Here is a 24,136-nt window from a genome sequence, read left to right as displayed (position 1 = left end):
GGGCCAATCAAGGCTCCATGTCCCGCCCCCTACCCCTGGAGCCCACGCCCCTTCCGCTCTGGCCGGCCGCGGAACGCTGGGAGTTGTAGTGCAGCCCGCTTCAGACGCCCGCAGCCTTTCCCTTGACCAGGGGGCTGGTCGGCGTTGATTTAATTCAATTCATGTGCCAAGTGCCTTGCAGACGTGTTGGACTACAACCCCCAGCATCCCCAGCCAGCGTCTGGAGGGCACCAGGTTGGGGAAAGGTGAACTGCGCTACAGCGCACTGCAGATCGGAAAGGGGCAGCAGATAAATGGGCATTAAAAATGCAAAGGATTCCCTGCTGGGATAAAAATGCCTTGCAGTGCAGTCGTGTAATGTCTGCTCAGGAGTAGGTCTGCTTCTGAGCAGACAGGAATAGAACTGCCCAACTTCTGTTTAGCTTTCCTCCGTTGTTAAGAGCAAACACTTTGCCCGTACATTTCTTCACATATTGCAGAGCTGGCATTAAAAGCAGGTGCCAGCACTGAGCTCTGCTGAAACCCCCCCGGCACCAACCCCTTAGAGTTGGTGGATGCCTTTGTGGCTTTTGTTTCCTCTGTATTTCATTTTTATTCTTACATTTATATCCCACGTTTTTTCCTCTTGCCAGAAACCCAAGGGAGCTTACATGGTCCCCCTTCTCCTCTATTTTATCTGCACAACAACCCTGTGAGGTAGGTTAGGCTGAGACTCAGTGACTGGCCCAAAGTCACCCAGTGAGCTTCATGGCCGAGTGGGGGCCAGAACCTGGATCTCCCAAGTCCCACTCCAACACTAACCGCTATGAAATGCTGGCTCTCAGGGGGGCTTCTCTCCCGGGCTCCTTCAATAGGGCTTTAATTTGAACAATTGAAGCCCTATTGAAGCTTTGGAATTAATGATAAAAAAACCAAGATTATCTCTGAGCATCGGCAGAGTTCAATGAGCAGCCAAAGCTTACTTCCATCCCTCCGCAATGTGCACTCGGATCAAAACATTATTTCTAGGGACCTGAGTACTGCTGCTTTTTATTTGTTGAGAAATGAATTATAGGAACAGAGGCTTCCAAGCTCTCACCTCTGGAACCCATTTTTAGAGTCCGACCCAGAAAATGTGAAGCAGTTCTAGAAGCTGTTTCCGAGCATGTGCAGAGTGCTTGTGTATATCTTGCCGCTAGAACGCAGGGCTGGTTTGTGCTGACAGCTTGCCCGGTCAGTCCGTTAAGTCTTTATAACGCCATTGGAAGACAGGGTTGTTTTTGCCATGACAGATGTAAGATGACTCCCATCTTGCCTTTTCCGCAGTCAGGCTTGGATTAATATGTCGTTGAAGATGTCACTTTCCATTAAGCTAAAAGGGGCTCAGATAGCGAATGTGCTCTAGTGTGATCCTCCATGGAGATTATTGAGGAGTGAAAGAGTAAGTCTATTCCTCTTACTCCTTCTGCCTCCAGACAGATTCTCATCCAGCAAGGAGCTATGATGCCTCTGGGAACAAAGGGACCCCAGTGATGCCCCACGGACTCCAGAAACCTGGCCTCACTGCTGCACTCTCTGGTTCACGACAGGTTTTGGCAAGACCCTGAAAGGCACCATGTGGGAGCAGATGAAAGCGTTGCTGAGCCCGTTTTCCATTAGCTTTGCGGGTGCCTGGAAGGGGATCACGGCATTCTGGAGCAGGAATGGCCTCTTGACCCTCTCCATGCTTTCGGTGGTGACCGGATGCCTTCTGGGGTTCCTGCTTAGGACGCTGGAGTTGTCTGATCTGGTAAGTGACTGGTGGAACAGGCCCCTGATGCAAAAGGCAGGAGCCAGTGGTGCATTTCTAAAAGACGGCTTGGCACGGAAATGGCCTATTCTGTGGTGAAGAGAAGGTGTTCTGTACGTGCTCAGGAGGTACACTCCACTTTTGACTTCAGTGCTGCAGGCTTGCTAGTCTGTGCTGCCTGGAACACCTGTGGGATGTTATCACTAGAGGGGGCCGTGCACAAATCTAACTGGCCCTGGAATGGGGAGTGTGTGTGTGTGTGCTTTGCCTTTTGTTGTGGACAGAATTTAAGTGTGTCAGAAGGACAGGGCAGAAAATAGAGATACTGCATGTGAAGCTTTTTGCTAGTGGGGAGTGTTCCTCTATTGAATTTCCATCTGCCATCAGGGAAAACAAGGGCAACCCATCCCTGTTGGGCAACTGGTGAATTAGATCCTCTCTGGGCATCATTTGTTCAGAAAGGTTGGATGGGCCCTGTCTAACTTTGGGGTCTGTTTTAAACCATCTCACCTTTACTTCTGGCCAGTCTTTTCTGTCTGTAATTGCATCCTGAAATGCAGAAATTAACTGAAGTTTTTTTTTCCTGGCCAGTTACCTCCAAGCTGGGAAAAGCTTCATGTGCTATGTTTGTGCTATTACAGCCAGGCCAGGAGGAGAGCCAGAAGGAAAGGTATAAAGGAGGTATAAAGCCTCCAAAGCACAGGAGCAGCAGTTGGAAAGAGGTGACAGCCCTTACTCCAGGTCTCCTCCCAATTCAATAACTGATGGGTGCCCTCCAGATGTTTTGGACTACAAATCCCAGCATTCCTCACTACTGGCCATGCTGGTTGAGGCTGACTGGGGTTGACATCCAAAACCTCTGGAGAGCACCAAGTTGGGACAATCTGCACTGGAGTTTTGCATTTTGCTCCTGGGTCAAACAGCCTTCATTTTGAGGTTTTGGACCTTGGAGGCTGGCTTTTTGTTTATGTAGTTATTACAATTATTTATATCCCGCCTTTCAAATCTTTCTAAGGAGGCCTACAGGTGACGTTTAAAAAAAAAAAAGGAAAAACAAAAACGAACAATATCAACATATATAACCATTTCTAGAGGGGCAGCCGTCTTAGGGTGCAATCCTATGCACATTTAGACAGGGAAACGTCCTACAACTCCCAGCATGTCCCAGCCAGCCATGCTGGCTGGGGCATGCTGGGAATTGTAGGACGTTTTCCTGTCTAAATGTGCATAGGATTGCGCCCTTACTCTGTCACAGCAGAAATGACGAAGAGTCTTGCGGCACTCTAAGAAATTTAGGATGGCATAAGCTTTCGTGGACTATTGTCCACTTCATCAGAAGCATGAAGTGTTTTGGAGAGTTTCAGGTATAGATGCAGTATACACGGATGGGCAGTGGGGGCAATAAAACCAGCTTGCCCGGTTTTCCTGGTCAGAGGGAAATAAAGTATAGGGCGTACTGACAGGGACAGTCCCATTATTAACAGTGTTCCCCCAAGTTATACCAAAATAAGGCATTTCTTATGTGTCGGCCATAAGAAAAATTCCAATATCCATACCTTTATAATGCCTTTGAGTTGCCCTGATGAAGATATTACACTATCTGGATTTTGGAATTATTAAGAGTGGCAGTTCTGTTGCCACCCTCAAACAATCTGTGTGACCTTCAAGCATTGTGGTCACTTATTACAGAGGTTGAGGTTGCCTGAAGAATCAGAATGGATCGCCTGGGAAGGGGCTGTCACTGCACCCCCCCTTCTTGTCTATGTCAGGGCCATCGGTGTCCCGAGGTGACACCCAAATGTTCTTACGGCTAGCGTAGTGTCATCACAGTGTCATGTCTTCTTTAGAGATGTCATTTCAATTATGGGCCTCAGCGTCACAGCAGGGAATGCAAAGCTAAGCTGGGTACTTAACGGCAGCAAAACGGTGGCCTTCTAGGAACTAGTGCCCCTCCAAGGCTCTCATCAGCCATGTGTGTACCCAGAATTCCCCCTGCAAGCAGCCTGCCATTTCCCTGCTGCACTGCGTGCTGTGTTAAATTTGTTTAATCAGAAAAGTGTCGGGGTGCAGGTTTTCCTGAGAACTTCACTATTAAAACTTAACATGTCTGCTTCCGCACCCGTGTAGTTTGGGGACGGGGAGACATTATTTGTGGATCTGCACATGCTCAGAGAAACTCACTTCAGTGCTTTAGGGCTGAGCCTTGGTACAGAGAGTGTGGCTCAGGTCAAACCATACAACTTTCCTTGGCATCATCATGATTAGAACATATCCATAAGCTTGCATTTATAACATTCAAGTATTAGTTTCTCGTTTAATTAAAATGTCGCTGTTTGAAAGAGCTTGGGTAGCTGGTTTCGCTTTCAGGTGACTGCTGCTGAGTGAGGCTGTCTTTCCTGGCTGGATTTGTATTTTTCTCCACTATTTTTGTTTGCTACTGTTGATATTCAAGAGGACATTTTGGGCTTTTCCACAGACTCAGCCCTTTTGCCTCTTCTCTCCTTTCTCCCCACCCTTCCAAAAAGCTGATGAGTGAGGTCAATAGAATTTAGTGACTCAGGACCACTTCTTTATAGAGAAAAAATCAGACAGAAAAAGAACAGCTTCCAGAGGGTTGCACTTTTAAAAACAAAACAAATCTGGGAAACAGGATTTAAATACATACATACATACACACATACATTGCATTTCTCCAGTTCAAATTATAGGATTAGTGCTAGAGATGGAATAAAATAACAGCTGGGAAACATGAGCGGGAGGGTGCTGTTCATGTCCTTCCTGTGGGCTTCCCAGAGGCAGCTGGTTAGAACTGTGGGAACAGAATGCTGGACTAGATAGGTCAGGTGTGTTGAACCTGAGGCCCACGGGCCAAATTTGCCCTACCTGGGGTCCCCAGTCCAGCCCTCTGTATTGCCCCAGATGGCCATGTCCCCTTCCCCCAGCTGCCAGTCTTTTGGTGGTTTCCCAGTGTTTGCAGTTCCCCCCCCCCCCATGGTAAAAGGTTGAAATGCCTCTCCTAAGGCTTAGTTACTGGCATTAACAGCTTTAAGCCAAAATATGCCGGTATTTTTGGCCCCACTCACCACTGGAATGCGGCCCCCAAGAGCTTCTCAGACATTGAATTCGGCTCTCGGGATGAAAGAGGTTCTGCAGCCCTGAGATAGGCCTTTGGTCTGATCCAGTACAGCTCTTCTTCTGTTCACTTGCTTATCCTGGCAGCTGGATCATACTGGTTGCCCAGTGACTGGACTTAGATACAATTCCATCATGATGTGGTCGGTGATAGGATGGCAGCGTGCGTAGCCTCTACGTTATTTGCTTGCCTGCCTGCCCATCTCATCACCTCATCCTTTATCTCCCCTTCATTCTGAGGTCTGCGGTGAAACTGATGAGGTTGGGGGAAAGTGGTGTCAGTTTCACAGATGCCGTTGCTCGTGTTGCAGGCAAGGCTGTGGCAAGGCCTTGCCAATTTTAGGGGCATCTCTCATGTGAAACTTACAGGGAAAACCTCGTCAGTTTTGCCAGATCGCCCTCCAACAGGACACGTACCTGCACCAACCCCAAATGAAAAAATACTACAATCCCCTCACACACACACACACACACACACACACACGTGAAATTGACAAGCCCTTTTTCCACAACTGTGTCCTGGGGACCAGGCTTTGGGGAGGCATTAGGGCCATGGGGAAGAAGGAGAAATCAGGTAACGATGCAGTGCCTGTTAAGTGACCAAAGGGACACCTCTAAAAAGAGAGGTCTTATTGTGTGAAAAGAGCCATTTCCGCACGTGGAGACACAAGCGAGGGGGCGGAACATTTGGCCGAGATAAAATGCATCTGATGTGAAGGCGATGCAAAAATAAAAAGTATGTAGGAAAGCTGACATGTGATTGTGAAACCACTTCCATGAATGGCTGTCATCCATTGATTTTAAAAGCTGGCACCACTGCATTTATAGTTGCATTTCTGCATTTATAGTTGCATTTCTCTCTTTCTCATATGCACAGCAACCACTGGAAATGGGATGGGTGGGGAGAAGAGAGAGGTTTGGAAGCCTTTTTAGCGACACAAGTGCCATCTGTCAAAGCTGCCTTTTGCATGGGGGCTTTCCCCTACTACCCTCATCGGCTGTAGGGTCTAGTGGTGATGGCAAAGTATGTGGCAGTTGCTGCACCTGGACTGCCTGGCTCAGAAGCACTGGAAAGGCACACCAGTTCTGTGAAGTCTTGACAAGTTTGAGAGCAAAACTACAGGGCCAATTCCCCACAGTGTACACACTGTCTCGGCTCCTGCTATGTGCTTGTAATGACATCTCATCCTTCCGTGCTGTCCTTTGTGGCCTGACCTGTTTGCTTTCTTTCTCCTGTTTCCCTACAGGAGAAGCAATACTTCTCTTTCCCTGGAGAGCTCCTGATGAGGATGTTAAAGATGCTAATCTTGCCGCTGATTACCTCCAGGTGAGCTCAGGGGCCGCTGGGAAGGGGGCAGGTGGAGGAAGCCAACTTGCCAAGCACAGGCTCAGGTGCAGCTGCCAGGCAAGGGTTTGCTTCCCTAGGGCCTCTCTTCAAACCACCCTCCCTGGCTCCCCTGGACACTGTGCGGGGAGAGGTGTAATTGCCGCTTTCAATATATGAGAATTAAACAAGCGTTGTTTTTGAGCTGTGTATTACAAGAAAGGGCATGCCAGCCAAACCCCTGGGGAAGAAAAGTTTTGAATCTCCTTTCCCTGCATGCTCTTTTTCTTTTCTTTTGGTACAAGAACAATTATACTTGTACAAAGTAAAGTTGGAGAGATCTGTCCCAGGGGCAGCTGGCTAAACAGCCTCAAAGCTTAGAGATGGTGTTATTCTGAGTGTGGCACAAACCAGCCTTCGCTAACTTGGCACCCTTTGGATGTGCTGGACTATTGGTTGCATTGTCGTATTGCTCTAACAGTCAGGAAGTTTTTCCTGATGTTCAGCCGGAATCTGGCTTCCTGTAACTTGAGCCCATTATTCCGTGTCCTGCACTCTGGGATGATCAAGAAGAGATCCTGGCCTTCCTCTCTGTGACAACCTTTCAAGGACTTGAAAAGCGCTATCATATCTCCCATCAGTCTTCTCTTCTCAAGGCTAAACATGCCCAGTTCTTTCAGTCTCTCTTCATAGGGCTTTGTTTACAGTCCTCTGAACATCCTTGTTGCCCTCCTCTGAACCCCCTCCAGTTTGTCTGCATCCTTCTTAAAGTGCAGTGCCCAGAACTGAACACAGTACTCCAGATGAGGCCTAACCAGTGCTGAGTAGAGGGGAACTAGTACTTCCCGGGATTTGGAAGCTGTGCTTCTATGAATGCAGCCCAAAATGGCATTTGCCTTTTTTGCAGCCACATCCCATTGTTGGCTCATATTCAGCTTGTGATCTACCACAATTCCAAGATCCTTCTCACTTGTAGTGTTGTTGAGCCACGTATCCCCCATCTTGTAACTGTACATTTGGTTTCTTTTTCCTAGGTGCAGAACTTGGTATTTATCCCTATTAAATGTCATTCTGTCGTTTTCTGCCCTGCGCTCCAGTCTATCAAGATCACTTTGAATTTTGTTTCTGTATCCTGCCCAATTTTGTGTCATCTGCAAATTTTATCAGCATTCCCTGCACCTCCTCCTCCAAGTCATTAATAAAAATGTTGAAGAGCACTAGGCCCAGGACTGAGCCCTGCGGTACCCCGCTCGTTACCTCTGCCCGGTTGGAGAAGGTCCCATTGATAAGCAGTCTTTGTCCAATTCTGTAGCCAACTGTGGATCCATCAGATCATTGTTTCATCTAGCCCACTTTGAGCTAGTTTGCTCATCAGGATATCATGGGGCACTTTGTCGAAAGCTTTGCTGAAGTCGAGGTATATTATGTCTACAGCATTCCCACGGTCCACAAGGGAGGTTACTTGATCCAAAAATGAGATCAGATTCATCTGGCAGGATTTGTTTTTGACAAATCCATGTTGGCTTCGAGTAATCACGGCATTGTTTTCAAGGTGCTTCCAGATGGATTGCTTGATAATCTGCTCCAGAATTTTCCCAGGGATTGATGTCAGACTGACTGGTCTATAGTTCCCAGGTTCCTCCTTTTTACCCTTTTTGAAGATAGGGACAACATTAGCCCTCCTCCAGTCATCTGGCACTTCACCCATCCTTCATGATTGCTCAAAGAGAATAGACAGCGGTTCTGAGAGTTCTTCTGCCAGTTCCTTTATTACTCTAGGATGCAGAGTAGGATGCAGACTCAGCCATCCGCTGCTGTTCTTTGGATGCAAATGGTGTCCGGTGTAGCGGACGCCATTTGCGTCCCTGCTCTTTTTGCGATAGGCTACGTAAATATTTACGTAGCCTATCATGGCAAAGAGCAGGGACACAAATGGCGCCCGCTACGCCAGACGCCATTTGCGTCTGCAGACCGGCAGCGGACAGAAGTCCAACTGCGGACAGGTCTGGCTGGCGGCTCCACGGACTTGCTGGGGAGCGGAGCCGGCCGGGGAGGATTCCAAGGGGTCGCCTCCCCCATCCCATGGACTTGTGAGGGGGGTTCGTATACCCTACTCCAGGGTCTGTCCCAGCACCACTAACCAAAGAAACCAGGGACTAAATTTGGCATCTCATCTGAGTCAACTATGGACTGTCTCCCCCTCCAAAGGGAGGCAAAGCTCAGTTGTAGAGCCCCTGCTTTGCACGTATAAGTTCCCTGGTTCAGTCCCCAATATCTCCAGGTAAGAGTAGTAAAGAATCCTCCCTGAAACCCTGGAGAGCTGCTGCCATTCAGTGTCGACAGTACTGGGCTAGATGTGCCAAGGATCTGACTCTGAATAGGGCAGCTTCTTGTGTTCCTGTGAGTGCTGACCTCACGGCGCTCGCAGGAACCTGACCAACAGACAAAGACAGCCACCAGAGCTGTTTAGTTTCCACCAATATTACTTAGTCGTGTACAACAGAGGCCTCTGTTTGGAAGGAGCTTCTTCTTTCCAACGCCACACCTTAGCATCTCTCTGGGCCTCTCTGCACCAGCCTAAAATCCTGCATTCAAAACGGGGCTTTCTGCTTCCATTTTAGATGCAGGATCACGACTCCCTTTTTCAGGTGCTTCCTTTCCCCCCTCCCCTTTCCCCTTCTCCCCTATTTGAGTCTTCCAATTATCTTTCATTGATCTCGCTCCTTTTCTTGCTGCTTATACTCTTTTCACAGAGGAAACTGAAGTAGAACAGAACGGGGGAGGGGGGCAGTGTGATAGCTCATTATCTGAGATCTATTTAAAAATGGAACAAAGGGCATTTAATGCAGGAGATGCCTGGGATGATCATGGCTATGTCTAAAGAGCCCGCAAACTTCCGTGAAGGAGCCATCTCAATTGCAGGATAAAAGCTCCATGTGAAGAAAGCCTCTGCTGGCTATAATTAGCCATTCTGTCAATTTTCCCTTAACGAGGTCAACCACATGGCACAGAACGTGCAGCTGGAGCTTAGATCTTGTGAAAGGGCTGTGGATTACCTGACATGGCAGGGATCATGCGTCACCGATCTGAGCTCCCAAAGCTTCCTTTTGGCCTGGGTGCTGCACCATTTTAGCAGTTAAAGCGGCTCACGCTGTGCTTTGGGGATAACGTCAGGAAGCTGGGCTTAGAAGCAAGGTTTGGCAGAAGTTTGCTCATTCATTTTTATGTTTCTCTCTCTCTCTTGGTAGTTTCAAAAATCAGTTGAACACCGAGTCTCTGAAATTACAGATGCTCAATGAAAGCAAGCAAATTGAAACAGTGTAAAAGCAACGTTTCTGTGTGCTTCTGGAGCAGGAGAGGAAAGTCATAGTCAGTCCCTAAAGGCTCACGGGAGAGCTGGCCAGATAACCCTTTGCAAGACAGGAGCTCCAGAGAGAGTCTGTTGCTACACAGAAGGCCCGAGATCTGGACACTTTCATCGGGGCGGAATCAGTAGTGGTTCCAGATTTTGAGGGGGGAAGCTCCTTGAGCAAGATGCCCCTAGTGGTCCCTCTCTCCAATTGGGCTCCCTCCTCCCCACAATTCTCACCACTACCTATTTGCGTGCCCTCTCCTCTGGCCCCAAAGGAAGGGCCGTGGCTCAGTGGAAGAGCCACTGCTTTGCATACGGAAGATCCCAGGGTCAATTCCTGGCATCACCAGGCAAGGCTGGGAAAGCGCCCGGCTGAAACCCTGGAGAGCCGTTGCTGCCCGTCAGCGTCAACAATACTGAGCCAGATGGACTGCGAATGTGACTTGGTACAAGACCGCTTCCCATGTTCCTCAGACAAGTGGAGGATGTTACTTCATGTCCTCACTGTTGCCCCTGCTTGCACACTCAGGTCAGGTAAACAAGTGGGGATAGCAAGGAAGAGGAATAGCAGGGCCAGCAGACCTTGGGGGTTGCCAGGGGACACCCTCTGGGTCGTGGGCTTTGGCAAGTGCCCAACAACGCTTGGCCCTGTGGGGGAACCCATATGCAGTCCCTTTCTCCCCGAAGTTTATTTTTATATTTGCAGGGATGTATTCTTATCAATAATAATAATAATAATAAAAATAAAAAAACCATGAAGGACATTCTAATTCCACATTCACAGGGAAACATGCTGGCATCAGGGTGACCAGAGGTAGCTCTGCAAGGGACATGTGGTGTCAGGCTGGAATAACCTGGATTCCTCTGTCTGTCTGCACAGGGGTCCCCAACCTTTTGGGGTTCATGGGCACTTTTGAGAGTGTCATGAACACTCCCACAAAATGGCTGCCACAAGGGGCTTGCTCATCCATAAACTGGCTGCCAGAGTGAGCATGGCCGGTCATAACACTCCCTTCCCAGAAGGCAAACTGGTGAGGCTCAAAGAAAAGTAACTTGCCCAAGAACCTAAGCACAAGGCAGAGGTGGGGGCTGAGCCCAAACCATAAAGCCGCTCTTCGGAGCCCAAATAAAGATAGTGCTGGAAGGCAGTGCTTCACTTTGCAGCATGCCAGCCTCCCGGTTTAAAAAAAACAATAATTAAAAATGTTAATAAAATAAAAGCCAGGAGAAGCAGGGAGCCACTGGTGCCCACTACGCTGGAGAGCCCAAATCATTGTACGAGTAAAACAGGGAGCCAGAGTTTCACCGAAAAAAGACACACACATGCACCACCTCCCTTTGCTGATGACCTAACTAGGTTTGGCCAAAAGCCAACATCATGGAACACGCAGGATCAGGCTGTGCCAGACATAGATACCAGAGCATCCACCACCACGTCCTCTCTCTCTTTCTCCCCCACTTCAGCTTGATGTCTGGTCTGGCCACCATGGACTCCAAAGTCTGTGGGAAAATGGGGATCATCACCATTACCTACTACCTCTGGACAACCTTCTTTGCTGTGACTACCGGAATCATCTTGGTCATCAGTATCCACCCCGGGGCCGCTGCCCAGAAGGAGGAGTACATGGTCAGCAAAGTGGTGCTCAGCTCTGCTGATGCTTTGCTGGACCTCATCAGGTACCTGTGCTCCTACTCTGCTTATATTCATGCCTAATGGATGCTGTTTGCGTACCCTGAGGAGCCCCACGGTGCATGCTTAAAATGGATAAGGAGGAGGAGGCAAGTACTCTGGAGTTCATCCGTGCTCCTGGTTTGCTACTGGAATAAATGATGCATCTCCAAAAGTTTGGCAGAGCTGTGCTTGATATGTCTCCTCTTGTCACAAAAGCTGAGGACATTTTTAAAGTAATTTCCTCCCACCCCCACCCCCTCATCAGGATTGGGAAAAATCAGATGGGGGGGAACATGTGTGCAGGGGCAGAGGTCCAGGGCCTCAGAGAGTCACCCTCTGACAACTGTAATCCTTCCTTTATTTATTTATTTATTAAATTTATTAATCGCCCATCTGACTGGTCACCCAGCCACTCTGGGCGATGTACAACCCACCATAAAACAATTTAAAACAACAAAATTTTACCATAATTTTTTTTTTTAAAAAATACCCTAACCCACCCCAATTGCCTGCCTGAACAACCACGTTTTTAATGCACGACAGAAGCTCATTAAAGAGGGGGCATGACGGAGTTCCCTAGGGAGGGAGTTCCACAGAGTGGGGGCCACCACAGAGAAGGCCCTCTCCCTCGTCCCCACCAGTCTAGCTGTCCTGGCTGATGGGACAGAGAGAAGGCCATCTGAGGCTGATCTTGTTAAGCGGCCTGTCTGGTGTTGCTGGAGGCGCTCCTTAAGATAGGCTGGGCCGGAACCATATAGGGTTTTAAAGGTCAAAACCAACACCTTGAATTTGGCCCGGAAAACAACTGGTGACCAATGCAACTCCTTCAGCACTGGAGTGATGTGATCTCGCCGGCGGCTGCCTTTAATCAGGCGAGCCGCCGCGTTCTGTACCAGCTGCAGCTTCCGAACCGTCTTCAAGGGTAACCCCACGTAGAGCGCATTACAGTAGTCTAAACGAGAGGAGACCAGGGCATGTACTACCGATGGGAGCAGATGGTCGGGAAGGAAGGGGCGCAGCCGCCGTATCAGATGGAGTTGATACAGCGCTGTCCGGCTCACAGCTGACAGCTGAGCCTCCATGGACAGCTGGGAGTCCAAAATGACCCCTAGGCTGCGGACCTGGTCTTTCAAGGGTAGCCGTACCCCATTCAACACCAGGTCAGCATCCCCCAGCCTCCTCTTGTCTCCCACCAAAAGTACCTCGGTCTTGTCAGGGTTCAGCTTCAGCTTATTCCTCCCCATCCAGCCACTCACCGTCTCCAGACATTTGGACAGGGATTCTACGGCCAACCTTGGTGAAGATTTGAATGAGAGGTAGAGCTGCGTGTCATCCGCATATTGATGACACTGCACCCCAAACCTCCTGATGATAGCCCCCAGTGGCTTCACATAGATGTTAAATAGCATCGGGGAGAGGATGGAACCCTGTGGCACCCCACAAGTAAGTGGCCACGGGTCCGAAACCTCCACTCCCAGTGCTACCCTCTGGTACCTGCCGGAGAGGAAGGACCGGAACCACCACAATACAGTGTCTCCAATGCCCAACCCCTCCAGGCGGTCCAGGAGGATACCGTGGTCAACGGTATCAAAAGCCGCTGAGAGGTCGAGGAGAACAAGGAAGGAGCATTCACCCCTATCCAGAGCCCTCCTCATATCATCCACCAAGGCGACCAAGGCCGTTTCTGTCCCATGCCCAGGCCTGAAGCCCGACTGAAATGGGTCTAGATAATCGGTTTCTTCCAAGTGTGCCTTCAACTGCACCTTAAGGGGGCACCTTAGATGCCCGCTGGCTGTAAAGCTGCTTGGAGCACCTGCATTTGCATTTTCTTTCTTAGACCATTAAGGGTTAGAGATTTCATTATGAAAATATGCGTGGTGAAAACACTCTGGATAATTTTTATAAAAATCCATTCTACAATTTGCAAGCTGTTTATTCCAGTTCATATTTGAAAATCCTAAGGACCCCCTTCTCTGAAATGGATCTGCCTGTCTTTTGAGATCATGTGCTCACGGCCTGCTCTGGCCACCCCTTCCTCTCCAGGCTAGGTGTGTGGCTACCAGAGCCAGGGCATTTTCCATGGTGGCACCTCAGTTGTGGAGCCCCCTCCCCAGAAAAATTTGGCCAGCATTGACTTTACAGCCTGTTTTGCGCCACGTCAGAATGGGTTTATTCTCCCACATGTTTGGCAGATGATTAATTTTCCTTACTGCCCCCTCACTACTGCTATTTTCAGACAAGATGTTTTATTGCATTCTTTTGCTGGTCGTTCAACTGGATTTTCTAGTTAATAATTTTTCCCTGTCTAAGTTGCCTTGATGTTTGGTTTTGTGTGTGTGTTTTAAATGGGAAGGCAGGATATATAACTGAGGTCATCAGATGAGGCACTTCTGGTGGTTCCACATGGATCTGCAGTCCGTTTGAAATCCACTCAGAGTAGAGCCTTCAGTGCACCGGCTCCCTCTTTGTGGAACTTCCTGCCTGTTGATGTTAAGCAGGCACCAACATTGTTTTGTTTTCTGTTCCTGCTGAAGACATTTATATTTAAACAAGCCTTCCCTGATTGACCAGCCACGGTTCCGTTGTTATAATCTGATTTTAAATATTTCAATTTTGTATTTTGATTGTTTTCTTTTATTGTTCACCACTCAGGATAGAGTGGGATATGCGAACCTTTCTTCACAAGGCTTTTATTGTGCACTCATGATTCCTAATTCACAGTCGTTTGCGGGTGCTTTACATGACATGGGCATCCTTTGCAACCATTTTAGCGGGGTATTTTTCTAACGGGAAAGTCTGGAATTGGTGGATGGTGTCATGAAACCCTCATGTATTTCCGCCATTCTGCTATACCAGCATTCCATAGTGGTAGTGTATGGAGCATATAGAAAGGCAGAGAAAGGAAAGCCCCATGTGTAAGGAGTTGTTCTTAACCCCACAAAAAATTTCGAACCAGACGCCTCGGTAAAGTGGTGGGTTAAAAGCCTCATGTAGAAAAGCCCTAAATCTTGTAAACAAAAACAAACAAATAATATAAATGTTCTAAACCTCTTTTTAAAAGTCTCCATGCAGCCTTCTCACTTCCATTTCTTTTTGTCTCCTGCAGAAATATGTTTCCTTCCAATCTCATCGAGGCTTCGTTCCAGCAGGTAAGCGCCTGATACAGAACTCCTTCCTAGGTGGGCTTGTGAGATGTCAAGCCAAGTTTCCAGTGCAGCAGTAGCTGCTTCTCTCTCCTCTCTTATAGTGTGTCTCAGGTGCCATTGATTTAGGCTGTAGTCGCTACTGATCCCCAGCCTGGGGTGAGAGCAAGTTTAGAAGTTCTGAGGCACTAGAATGCGCTGGGTCTTTCTGGATGTATCGACAGCTTCCAGCAAAATGAACTCGTGACACATCCCACGTCTGTCAGAATGAGCTCTCCGCCCCATCCTTTTCTTTGTGGCATTCAGCCTGAGCAAACATTCTGTGGAACTTAGGAACTTGCATACTGCATGGGGAACATTGATTGTTCCTAATATGGCAGTGGTGGGGAACCTCAGGCCCATGGGTCAAATCCAGCCCTCTGGGGTTCCCCAGACAGCCATGCTCCTTTCTCTGACCGCTGATCATTTGGTGTTTTTCCAGCTTTTGCTCATTTTCCCTGTTCTAAATAGTTGAAATGCCTCTCCTGGGGTTTAGTTACTGGCTGTAAGCTAAAGTGTTAGTACTTTTGTGTATTGGCTCCAGCCCTTTTGCCTTGGGCAATGCCCACCACAGGAATGCGCCCCCCCGCCGCAGATCTTCTCTGAATTTGAATTCATTCCTCAGGCTGAAACAGGTTCCCCACCGCTGTAATATAGGAGCAGAGAAAGCAGCCTTCTTCAGAGTCAAACTCTTGGTCTATCTAGCTCAGTACTGTTGACACTGACTGGCAGCGGCTCCCCAGGGTTTCAGGCAGGAGTATTTCCAGCCCTACCTGGAGATGGCTTGGACCTGAGACCTTTTGCATGCAAAGCAGGTATGCTACCACTGAACCACAGCCCTTCCCTAGTAATGGGCTTTTCCCCTGTCCCTGTGAATTTTGTTCAAATGCACCAACATGGCTTCAGCTGACTTCGGTGTTGTTGTTCATCACAAAGTGCCCTCTGGTGGCATTTACTTTCTTGCTACTAACAAAATGGAAGCTGTTTTCGCAGGTTGGGAATGCAAAAGACCAGACCTGCCTAAATTGTGGGGAAAGAGAGTCTCAAGCAGCCCATCCAGCTTTTTTATTATATTACATTTTATTATAATATTACATTCGTGTATTTACATTTTTATTGTATCTTGTTCAACATCTTGGGTGGGGCTTGTTCTAGAAAGGCAGCTTATATAAATACTCTACTTAATTAATTAAATGAATGAATAAATCAATACCTTTTGAGGCTTCGAGAAATTTGGCTTCAGATTTGAACTGTCACGTACCTCTGCTTTACTTCCAGTACCGAACAGTTCTTGTCCCCGTGGTGAAGTCCTCGGGGGCTCCAAATATGCCAAGGAAGTCTCTAAGTTTCATTTACTTTGTGCCGGATACTGAAAATCCAGAGATCCAGCGGCCGGTGCTCCTCGAGATCACGCCATCTCCAGAAATGACCTACCAGACCCTCCCTGACAGCAATAATGAAATGAACGTCCTGGGGATAGTTATCTTCTCAGCCACGATTGGTACATGGCCAACTTCTGATTGGGGGCATCCCCCATATGTATAGATTTGATGGAGTAGGATTTAGAGAGACATCATTTTTCTCCACACAGCAAGAGATTAATCTTTATTTTAACAAATGTTAAAAGAATCAGTGCACAGTTCCTCCAGAATCAACAGTTATGTGCGTACACCAGCTTTCCTACATACACCAACATAGATGTGCCAGCATAGCTGGCTGGGGGTTTATGGGGGTTGTAGTCCAACGCATCTGGAGGACACCAGCTTGGGGAAGTCTGACATACACCATTCATCGATACCATAAAAAGAACACCGCAACATTAATAATACATCGAAATGAAAAGCTGGCGCCTGAGTATTGCTTTTTTCCCTCCTCTTTCCCAATCCCTTTTCCTTTTGTGTCATGCCCTTTGGATTGTAAGCTGGAGGGCAAGGATTGTTTTATTATTCTTTGTAAGCTATTTAGGAGCCTTTTTTGGCTGAAGAGTGATATAAAAATGCTGTAAATAAATAAACAATAATACACATGAGTATAGATTTTCATAAAGATTATTCTTATCCAGTATAAAATCCTCTTTTTTCCAATCATCCAAAAATTGGAAATCGCTTTGCTTTTGCCTTGTTGTGTCTCAATAACAGGGGACAGTTTTTCATCATCCAAGTGGGACTGTATACTGTTGGGGCCAATAATGGGTGACTGTTTCTGACTGCAGGCCTCCTTTTGGGGAAGATGGGTGAGCGTGGGGCTCCTCTGGTCAACGTGTGCCAGTGCTTGAACGAGGCCGTGATGAAGATCGTTGCCATGGGCGTCTGGTAAGTCCTGTTGAACCAGTTGTAAAGGGACACCTCATAGAGAAGTGGGCTCTTGTGGCTTCGAAGCACAACACGTGGAAACTTCTTATGGTGAACTAATCTTTGTAAGCCGCCCAGAGAGCTTTGGCTATTGGGTGGTATAGAAATGTAACAAACAAACAAATAAGGAGAGCTTAGAAGGCATTTGAGCTGTTGTAGCTCTGCCAGCTCATCTGGTATTGCTAGAGGTGCCCGCCGTAGAACCCAAAGAGGAGGAGGATGCCATGATGACACCCTCATCCCACTCAGCGGCCAGCCAGAGATCCTGACAGCTGTGGTGTAGGTTTGCAGAACCAGTTGACTTCCTTCTCTCTATATGTTGTTGCCCCCAGCCTGAGCAACCTTCACGTCTCCCCTGCTCCCAGACCACTCCAGTTGAGCCGCCAGGTAACAACAGATAGGGGCTTTTTGCCCTCTTTCATAACACTAAAACTTCTGGTGGGGGGTAGGGGGGACAGTCACCCAGTGAAACTGATGGGCAGTAGATTCTGGATGGACCAAAGAAAGGGCAGCACATAGTTAACATAATGGGGTTATGGAAGGCAAGGAGACCATCAGGGCCTGCTCAGTTCCACTGCCCCCCACCCCGCCCGCCATATCTGACACCAACCTCAGGGCCTCTCCAGTTGAACTGCCCCTCTCCACAGGGCCAAATGACAGCAACCGCCCTGTGGTAAGGAACATCAGATGCTGCATCCTGCTCAAGTGGAGCTGGTTGTGCTGTTCAGTCTTGTGTTTGGAGCATGTGGTTGTTGTAGCCGTTGTGTTTTATAAATATTGTAAGCCGCTCCGAGGGCTCGAGTTGAGAAGTGGGATGTGAATATCCTAATGAAATAAATGCATAGAATTTGCTGCCGCAAGATATTGGGATAGCCACTAGCTTAGATGGCTTTAAAAGGGGATTAAACTCCTGGAGGAGGAGAGGTCTGTCCAATGGCTATGAATCATGGCAGATAAACGGAACCTCCACATCCAGTGGCAGTCTATGTAGAATACCAGTTGCCAGTGAGAAACAGCAGGGGAGAAGGGAGAGATGAGGCCTTGCTTAGAAAGCCTCAGTTTACAGCACTGTCGGGCCTTTGACATCCACCACTTTGGGCGGGAGGCAATCAGCATTCTAAGTGCCGTCAGTCTCATTGCCTTTCTTCCATCCTGCACTGCTCCCCTTTTAATGATCTTGAAGGGGGAACTCTCCCAGCCATGTACATGGTACGTGGGTAGTCCAAAGCATATTTTAGGGCGCAGGGGCGTATTGAGTTTAGGTCCTTATTCAGTTTTCTGTTTCAAACTTTTGTGCAAGTAAGGAACTGGGAACTGGAATAACCATGCTCAGCCTTGTCCCTTCCTACACACTTCCCCTGCCTCCATCCCATCCTCAGCCATTCACTTTTCACCTCCACACTGGATGCTGGAATCCACCCATTTGCTCCCTTGTCCCTCCTTCCTCCACACCATGAGACCCCCAGGCAGTGGGAACAGGAGTCTCCTCATCACAGGCGCCACACATGCCGGGCTTTCTCACTGATCTTATGTTTTGCAGGTACTTCCCTTTCGGTATCGTCTTCTTGATTGCTGGGAAGATCTTGGAGATGGAAGACCCCTCTGTGGTCGGGAAGAAGCTGGGCCTCTACGCCACGACGGTCGTGACTGGCTTGGCCATCCACGGCCTTTGCGTCTTGCCTCTGCTGTTTGTGCTCATTACCAAGAGAAACCCTTTCTCCTTCATCCGAGGGATCTTCCAGGCCCTGCTGATCGCTCTGGCGACATCATCCAGGTGGAAAACAAGGGTGATGCTGACACAAACTCTTGACATGCTCCACTTAGTGTCACGAGCCCTATCCTTTGGGTCTTGCAGTGTGCAGCAGAGGATTCTGATGAGGACAAGACACAGGCTACTTCCTCGGGGGTAGGAAAGTCAGTGCCTTATTCAAGGCCCTCCCGGCCAGAGGACGCAGACCTGCCATCATCCCCTGGCTCAAAGGCTGAGTTACCAGCAGAATCTCCATCTCCCCAGCCTTGCATAAGTCAGGTTGCAGAATCAGGCGAGGGCCCTTGAACGGTCCTGTCAGCTCCTCCAAGAGGGGTGGAGCTGACCACACTGCAAGTCTTGTCAGACTACATAAGGCTTTAGTCCACCTGCTGAGGCAACATCCTCCTATTCTCCTAGTAGGAGAGAATTCCAGCCAGCAGGGCCTATTTGGAGCTACCCAGGGTCCTACTTTTGTCCTGCCTTGATTCACATTCCTGCCTTGAACTTACTGGCACCTTCCCCTGAGAGCCTGAAGGGACCCTGGAATGGGACAGCTAGCTAGTGGGAAAATTTAATTTTCCCAGGCACTAAATATAAGATGGCAGAATAGCAGAGTTTGAACATCCTTAACAGCAACAGATCGGAACACAGACAGGCCTGACCTGAGTGGGTGTTTGCCATTTATATTTCCTACCTCAGGAAAAGTAGCTCTTACCTATCTTATTCCTGGAGCAAATGCCTTACCTTGAGGAAAGATGGTTTCCATCTTTCTGTGTGGCTTCCACACAGACCCTCCATCCTCAGTAACATTTAACAGCCACACAGTTATTCTGCTTAGAAAATACTCCCATCTGCCAGCCATACATCTTTCTAGGCTGCATTTCTTTATAACGGCCATGAGAACATCCGCTTCCATTAACAAGTTCGGCTTTTCTCTCACAGCTCAGCCACGTTGCCCATCACCCTGAAGTGTCTTCTAGAGAACAATGGGATCGACAGACGGATAGCCCGGTTTGTCCTTCCAGTTGGCGCAACCATCAACATGGACGGAACTGCCCTGTATGAGGCAGTGGCGGCCATATTTATCGCACAAGTCAATGAGTATGACCTGGACTTGGGACAGATCATAACCATCAGGTAAATCTGCCCTCTTCATAGAATCATAGAATAGCAGGGTTGGAAGGGGCCTGCAAGGCCATCGAGTCCAACCCCCTGCTCAATGCAGGAATCCAAGTCAGAGCATCCCTGGCAGATGGCTGTCCAGCCTTGTCTTGAATGCCTCCATTCCTCTTTCCTCCCCTGGTCTTTGCAACTGAAGCAGATGCTAAAAAAACAACAGCAACCAAGGGAAGGCTTTAGCATTCATCCGTTTGATAGCTGTGATAGGTAGGAAAGTCCGTTTCCCATGGCAACAGCATCCCAGTCTCTCTCCTTTCCTTTCCACAGCATCACGGCCACGGCGGCGAGCATTGGGGCAGCCGGGATTCCCCAGTCAGGCCTTGTCACAATGGTTATCGTGCTGACCTCTGTCGGTCTCCCCACAGAAGACATCACTCTGATCATTGCCATTGACTGGGCCTTGTGAGTTGCTCACCCCCACTCCTGTCTCCACATTTGGGTGCCCGGGAGTTTCCAAAGTCCATTTGGGTTGTGGGGTTTGGATATGGATCAAAGAGGGCTGGGCAGAAACCTGGGGGTCAGGGAGCTCTTCTCAGTTCTGCACTTAGGTTTTATAGGCAGCACCACCAGATGCTCTTTGTGAAATGTTTGTGGATGAAATTCTGGGCCCCCATTTTGAGATCATTAACACACGTGTTTAAAAGACTCGGTCCAAAGCAGTATGTATTTAGCAGCCTTGCCTTTTCATCTGCAAAAGAAAAGACTTTGGGGACGGGGGGAGCAGTCAGGCTTTTCTCCTTCCATAGCTGGGGAATTTCCTTCCCCTAGATGAGAGTGGGTAGCCCATCTGCCTAAGATGTCCTAGATTGCACCCCAAGTAGCATCATTCTGTAACTGTCTCTTTTCAAGTGGAATTGATGTACCGACCACTCAGAATATCTTGATTTAATGCTTTGCTTTCTTGCGTTTCCATTTATAAAGTGTTTGTCCTGATGACTGTCTCAAGGCAGAAATACACGGTATAAATTTAAATATAAAATAAATCAGCTTGCTCACTCATTGATGCACTAGGGATCTCAGGGCAGTCAGTTGACTAGAATGGCAGGGGTACCTTCCTGCCAACTGCCCAAAACCCAGTCGGCCAACTCCACTCCCTTGTCAGGCACTCAGATCATGTGGCCTGGAGAAGACAGGCAGCTGGATGATTTGGAGGTGGAGAGGGTGGCGGTAGCCTTCCTTGCCAATGAGTTGCTAGGCTGAGGGAGTTTGGCAGATCTGGGAGCTTTATAGGAGACAGTGGTGTGGGATTCGCCATCTGAGATCACCTGATACCCAGCACCAGGATGGTTCTGGGCTACAGTGCTAGTGTCCCAGCGTGAACTGCATGCAGTTCTGGGGGTGCAGGATCAGTGCCTGACCCTTAGGCCTGCTGGATCAATCCTGATGTCCCTTGCCAGAGGAGCTAGTAAGTGGTCCATGGGCCAGTTTTCATGGTCCGATATCTTGAATGATTTGGTGTAGTCCACCTAAGGAAAAAGAGCCAACAGGACAGTCCCAGGAAGGGCCTGGCTTCCAGAAACACAGGGGATGATTCCCCATCCATCAGATGTGTCCTCTGAGAGCAGCTTTGGCTGTTCAGATGAGAGCTGCAGAAGTTCCACTTTGTTCTGTTACGGAGCAACGGGGAACTGGGATGTGCGTATCATTCCCCCAGCCTCACCGACCATCTGAAGCTTCCTGCATTGACGTAGCTTCTAACTGTACTCTTTGCTCCCATCATCTAGGGACAGACTACGCACAATGACCAATGTCCTGGGTGATGCACTGGCAGCAGGAATTATAGCACACGTCTGTCATAAAGATTTTGCTGCGAAACCACCCGAAGTACGTGTGGATGTTACCTGAGGAGGGCTTAAATGTGGAGACAATGGAGGGCTGGCTGAGGTGGGGTGAGGCCCATTTATCTTACTTCCTGTTTTTCTTCCCACTGCCAGGAAGATCCCGAGAACAATAAAAACAAGCTGGCCATGGCAGAGGCATCTCTCTCCCAACCCAAGGACCACGTGATGGAAATTACTGGAGATGTTTTATCTGAACGAACAAACTACAACATCTGTCAGGTGTAACGCTTGTGGCTTTCTTGCTCCCAGGAAAGGAATTGGCATTGGTGCTGAGGTGCTGCCGCCGCTGCTTAACTCTCCATGTGTCCTGCTGCACAAATGCTTCATCTGGCACAAATATGATGGTGAGATTTGGTCTGTAGGGAAGCCAGGAATGATGCAAAGCACGGCAGAAGGGTGACCTCCTCTTGTGGGGACGAAAGGAATCCCATTTGCCAACTGCTTGCAACTCCAGCGTGATGGAAAGTCAGCATCTTGGTTCTTAGAAGAAGGAACCTTCTGAAGCCACTTCGTACTAATGTCACAGCACCTCAGGAAATAGGTTAGGATAAGTTTCCTAGGATGAAAAAAGACCAAGGGCTACTAGCTAAGAATGTCTGGAGATCACACTGACTTTTTCAAAAGTGTGAGTGTGGTCATGCAGAACCTGCAAGGGGCAGCTTTGTCAAAGGGCTTTGCCCATTTTCTCTGTTTGCATTTTGTCTTTACTATTTTTTTCTTGGAACTTTTTTTTTTAATTAAAACAACACTTTTTATAGCAAGATTTTTTATTTCTTTCTGAACAGTGAGAAGCTCTGCATGCAGCTCTGAAAGCTAGATGCGTCTTCAATGAGCAGACATTGGTAGAGCCGACTGCCAGATTTTTGTTAGGTGTCTGAAAATCTGACTGTGATGTGTGTGCTGTGTGGCGCTCTGATGTTGTCATCTCCCTCACTGCACAAGTGCATGCACGCACACCGGCTTGTGGACATTGTGAATAAGGTTCCTAAGACTGTAGGTTATTGGGAAGAAGCAGAAGATGCAGGCATGGAAAGCCAAACCCAGAGAGGTAGGAAGCAGATAAAAGGTTGGGAATACTAGAGCAGAGCAAGAGGTGAAACTGCCAAGGAGATGCAGGGAGAATGGGGCCCAGTGGGCAGTTGGCTGAGATGCTGAGCAAGTGAGGGAAGAGCAGCAACTGAAAGAGGCCTGGATGTATCTCCATGAGCAGTTTACTCAAAGCTGGCTGCCTTTGGAGGTCATTAGGGAAACATGACACCGTGGCCATCCCGCAGCCACCCCAGAGCTTATCAGGGAAAGAACGGATTTCCTGAGACTGCTTAAAGTCCGATTCTTTTCCTTAAGTGTAGGGATGTCCGAAAGTTCCGCCACAGATCTCGGGGATGCCGAATGCCAGCGCATTCGGCCCCCCGAAAGCGGTGGTGGAACGGCCCGCCACCCCCCCCGGGACGAGACTTACCTTGGGCGGATCTTCCTGGCAGCTGCGGCTGCGGCGGTGGTTCGGTGGCGGCTGCGGCGGCCGGTCTTCCGACCGGCTGCCACCGCTGCCATTTCCAGGTTAAAAAAAAACAAAAAAACGTGATAGGCTACGTAAAGATTTACGTAGCCTATCACGGCTAGATTTTAAAAAAACACCGTGATAGTCTACATAAATCTTTATGTAGCCTATCACGGCTGACTTTAAAAAAAACCCAAAAAACCCGCGCATACGTAAATGGCGGCAGCCATGGCCGCCGCCATTTGCATTCTTTATTTTGGCACGTCTTAGTCTACGTCAACATTTACGTAGACTAAGACGGCGAAAATAAGGGGAACGCAAATAGCGTAGACGTAAATGTTGACGTAGACTAAGACGTGCCAAAATAAGGAACGCAAATGGCGGCGGCCATGGCCGCCGCCATTTGCGTACGCGCGTTTTTGTTTTTTGTTTTTAAATCAGCCGTGATAGGCTACGTAAACATTTACATAGCCTATCACGGCTGACTGCGGGGACGCAAACGGCGGTGGCTACAGCCGCCACCATTTGCGTCCCTGCTAGCCAGCGGCCGGATGTCTGGCTGCTGGCGGAGCCGGCCAGCGGCTCCGCAGAATCGCTGCGGAGCACAGCCGGCCAGCCAGGATTCTGGGGGGGAGGAACGGAACGCCTCCCCCTCACCATCAACATAATCCGCGGAAAGGTAAGTCACTTTCGTACATCCCTACTTAAGTCAGGTTCTCCGTGGTATAGTTGCTGTGGGCCCCCGCCCCTGCATTGACCTCGGGTAGGCTAGCCCTGCCCAGGGGTGTGCCTTTCACCGTGACCCCGGTCAAGGGGTGTTTCCTGTGTGCTTCCCATCCCTGCACAAACCAATTAGTGTCTACTCAGAAGTAACTCCCATAGTGGTCAATGAGGCTTCTCCTCTGAATAGAGATCCTAAGGGGTAAAATGGGGGCTGGTTTCTGTCTTTGTGCTTACCTCTCTCTTTCCCACAACAAACCCGTTAGTGTCTCCTCAAAAGTAACTCCCCTTGTGCCGCATGAGGCTTGCCCTCTGACTGCTCACATCAGTACTTACAGAGATCCCCCTCAACTGAAATGGCACAGTC

General features: G+C 48.8%; 1 protein-coding gene across 1 annotated transcript; it reads left to right on the top strand.

The window, feature by feature from the left end:
* The first annotated feature begins 78 nt into the window (after positions 1 to 78).
* Positions 79 to 22,310, top strand: LOC146333467 (excitatory amino acid transporter 5-like). The gene is made up of 12 exons (XM_084826184.1): positions 79 to 234; positions 1,455 to 1,768; positions 6,148 to 6,227; positions 11,041 to 11,253; positions 14,355 to 14,397; positions 15,709 to 15,931; positions 16,643 to 16,742; positions 18,322 to 18,555; positions 19,474 to 19,668; positions 19,978 to 20,112; positions 21,435 to 21,534; positions 21,645 to 22,310. The coding sequence occupies exons 2-12, from the start codon at positions 1,595 to 1,597 to the stop codon at positions 21,774 to 21,776; spliced, it is 1,629 nt and encodes a 542-aa protein (XP_084682310.1). The 5' UTR covers positions 79 to 234; positions 1,455 to 1,594; the 3' UTR covers positions 21,777 to 22,310.
* Positions 22,311 to 24,136: the final 1,826 nt, after the last annotated feature.

The sequence above is a fragment of the Heloderma suspectum genome, chromosome Z (genome assembly GCF_057233095.1).
Source record: "Heloderma suspectum isolate Gila_16-S chromosome Z, 16-S_ref, whole genome shotgun sequence".
Lineage (NCBI taxonomy): Eukaryota > Metazoa > Chordata > Lepidosauria > Squamata > Helodermatidae > Heloderma > Heloderma suspectum.
Note: the sequence above shows the minus strand (reverse complement) of the source record. Positions and strands in the feature narration are given on the sequence as shown.

Coding starts and splice junctions, on each gene's coding strand:
- LOC146333467 (XM_084826184.1), top strand. CDS start 1,595: ATGTGGGAGCAGATGAAAGCGTTGCTGAGCCCGTTTTCCATTAGCTTT. Junction 14,398..15,708: donor TCGAGGCTTCGTTCCAGCAG/GTAAGCGCCTGA, acceptor CTTTACTTCCAG/TACCGAACAGTTCTTGTCCC. Junction 20,113..21,434: donor ATTGCCATTGACTGGGCCTT/GTGAGTTGCTCA, acceptor CCCATCATCTAG/GGACAGACTACGCACAATGA.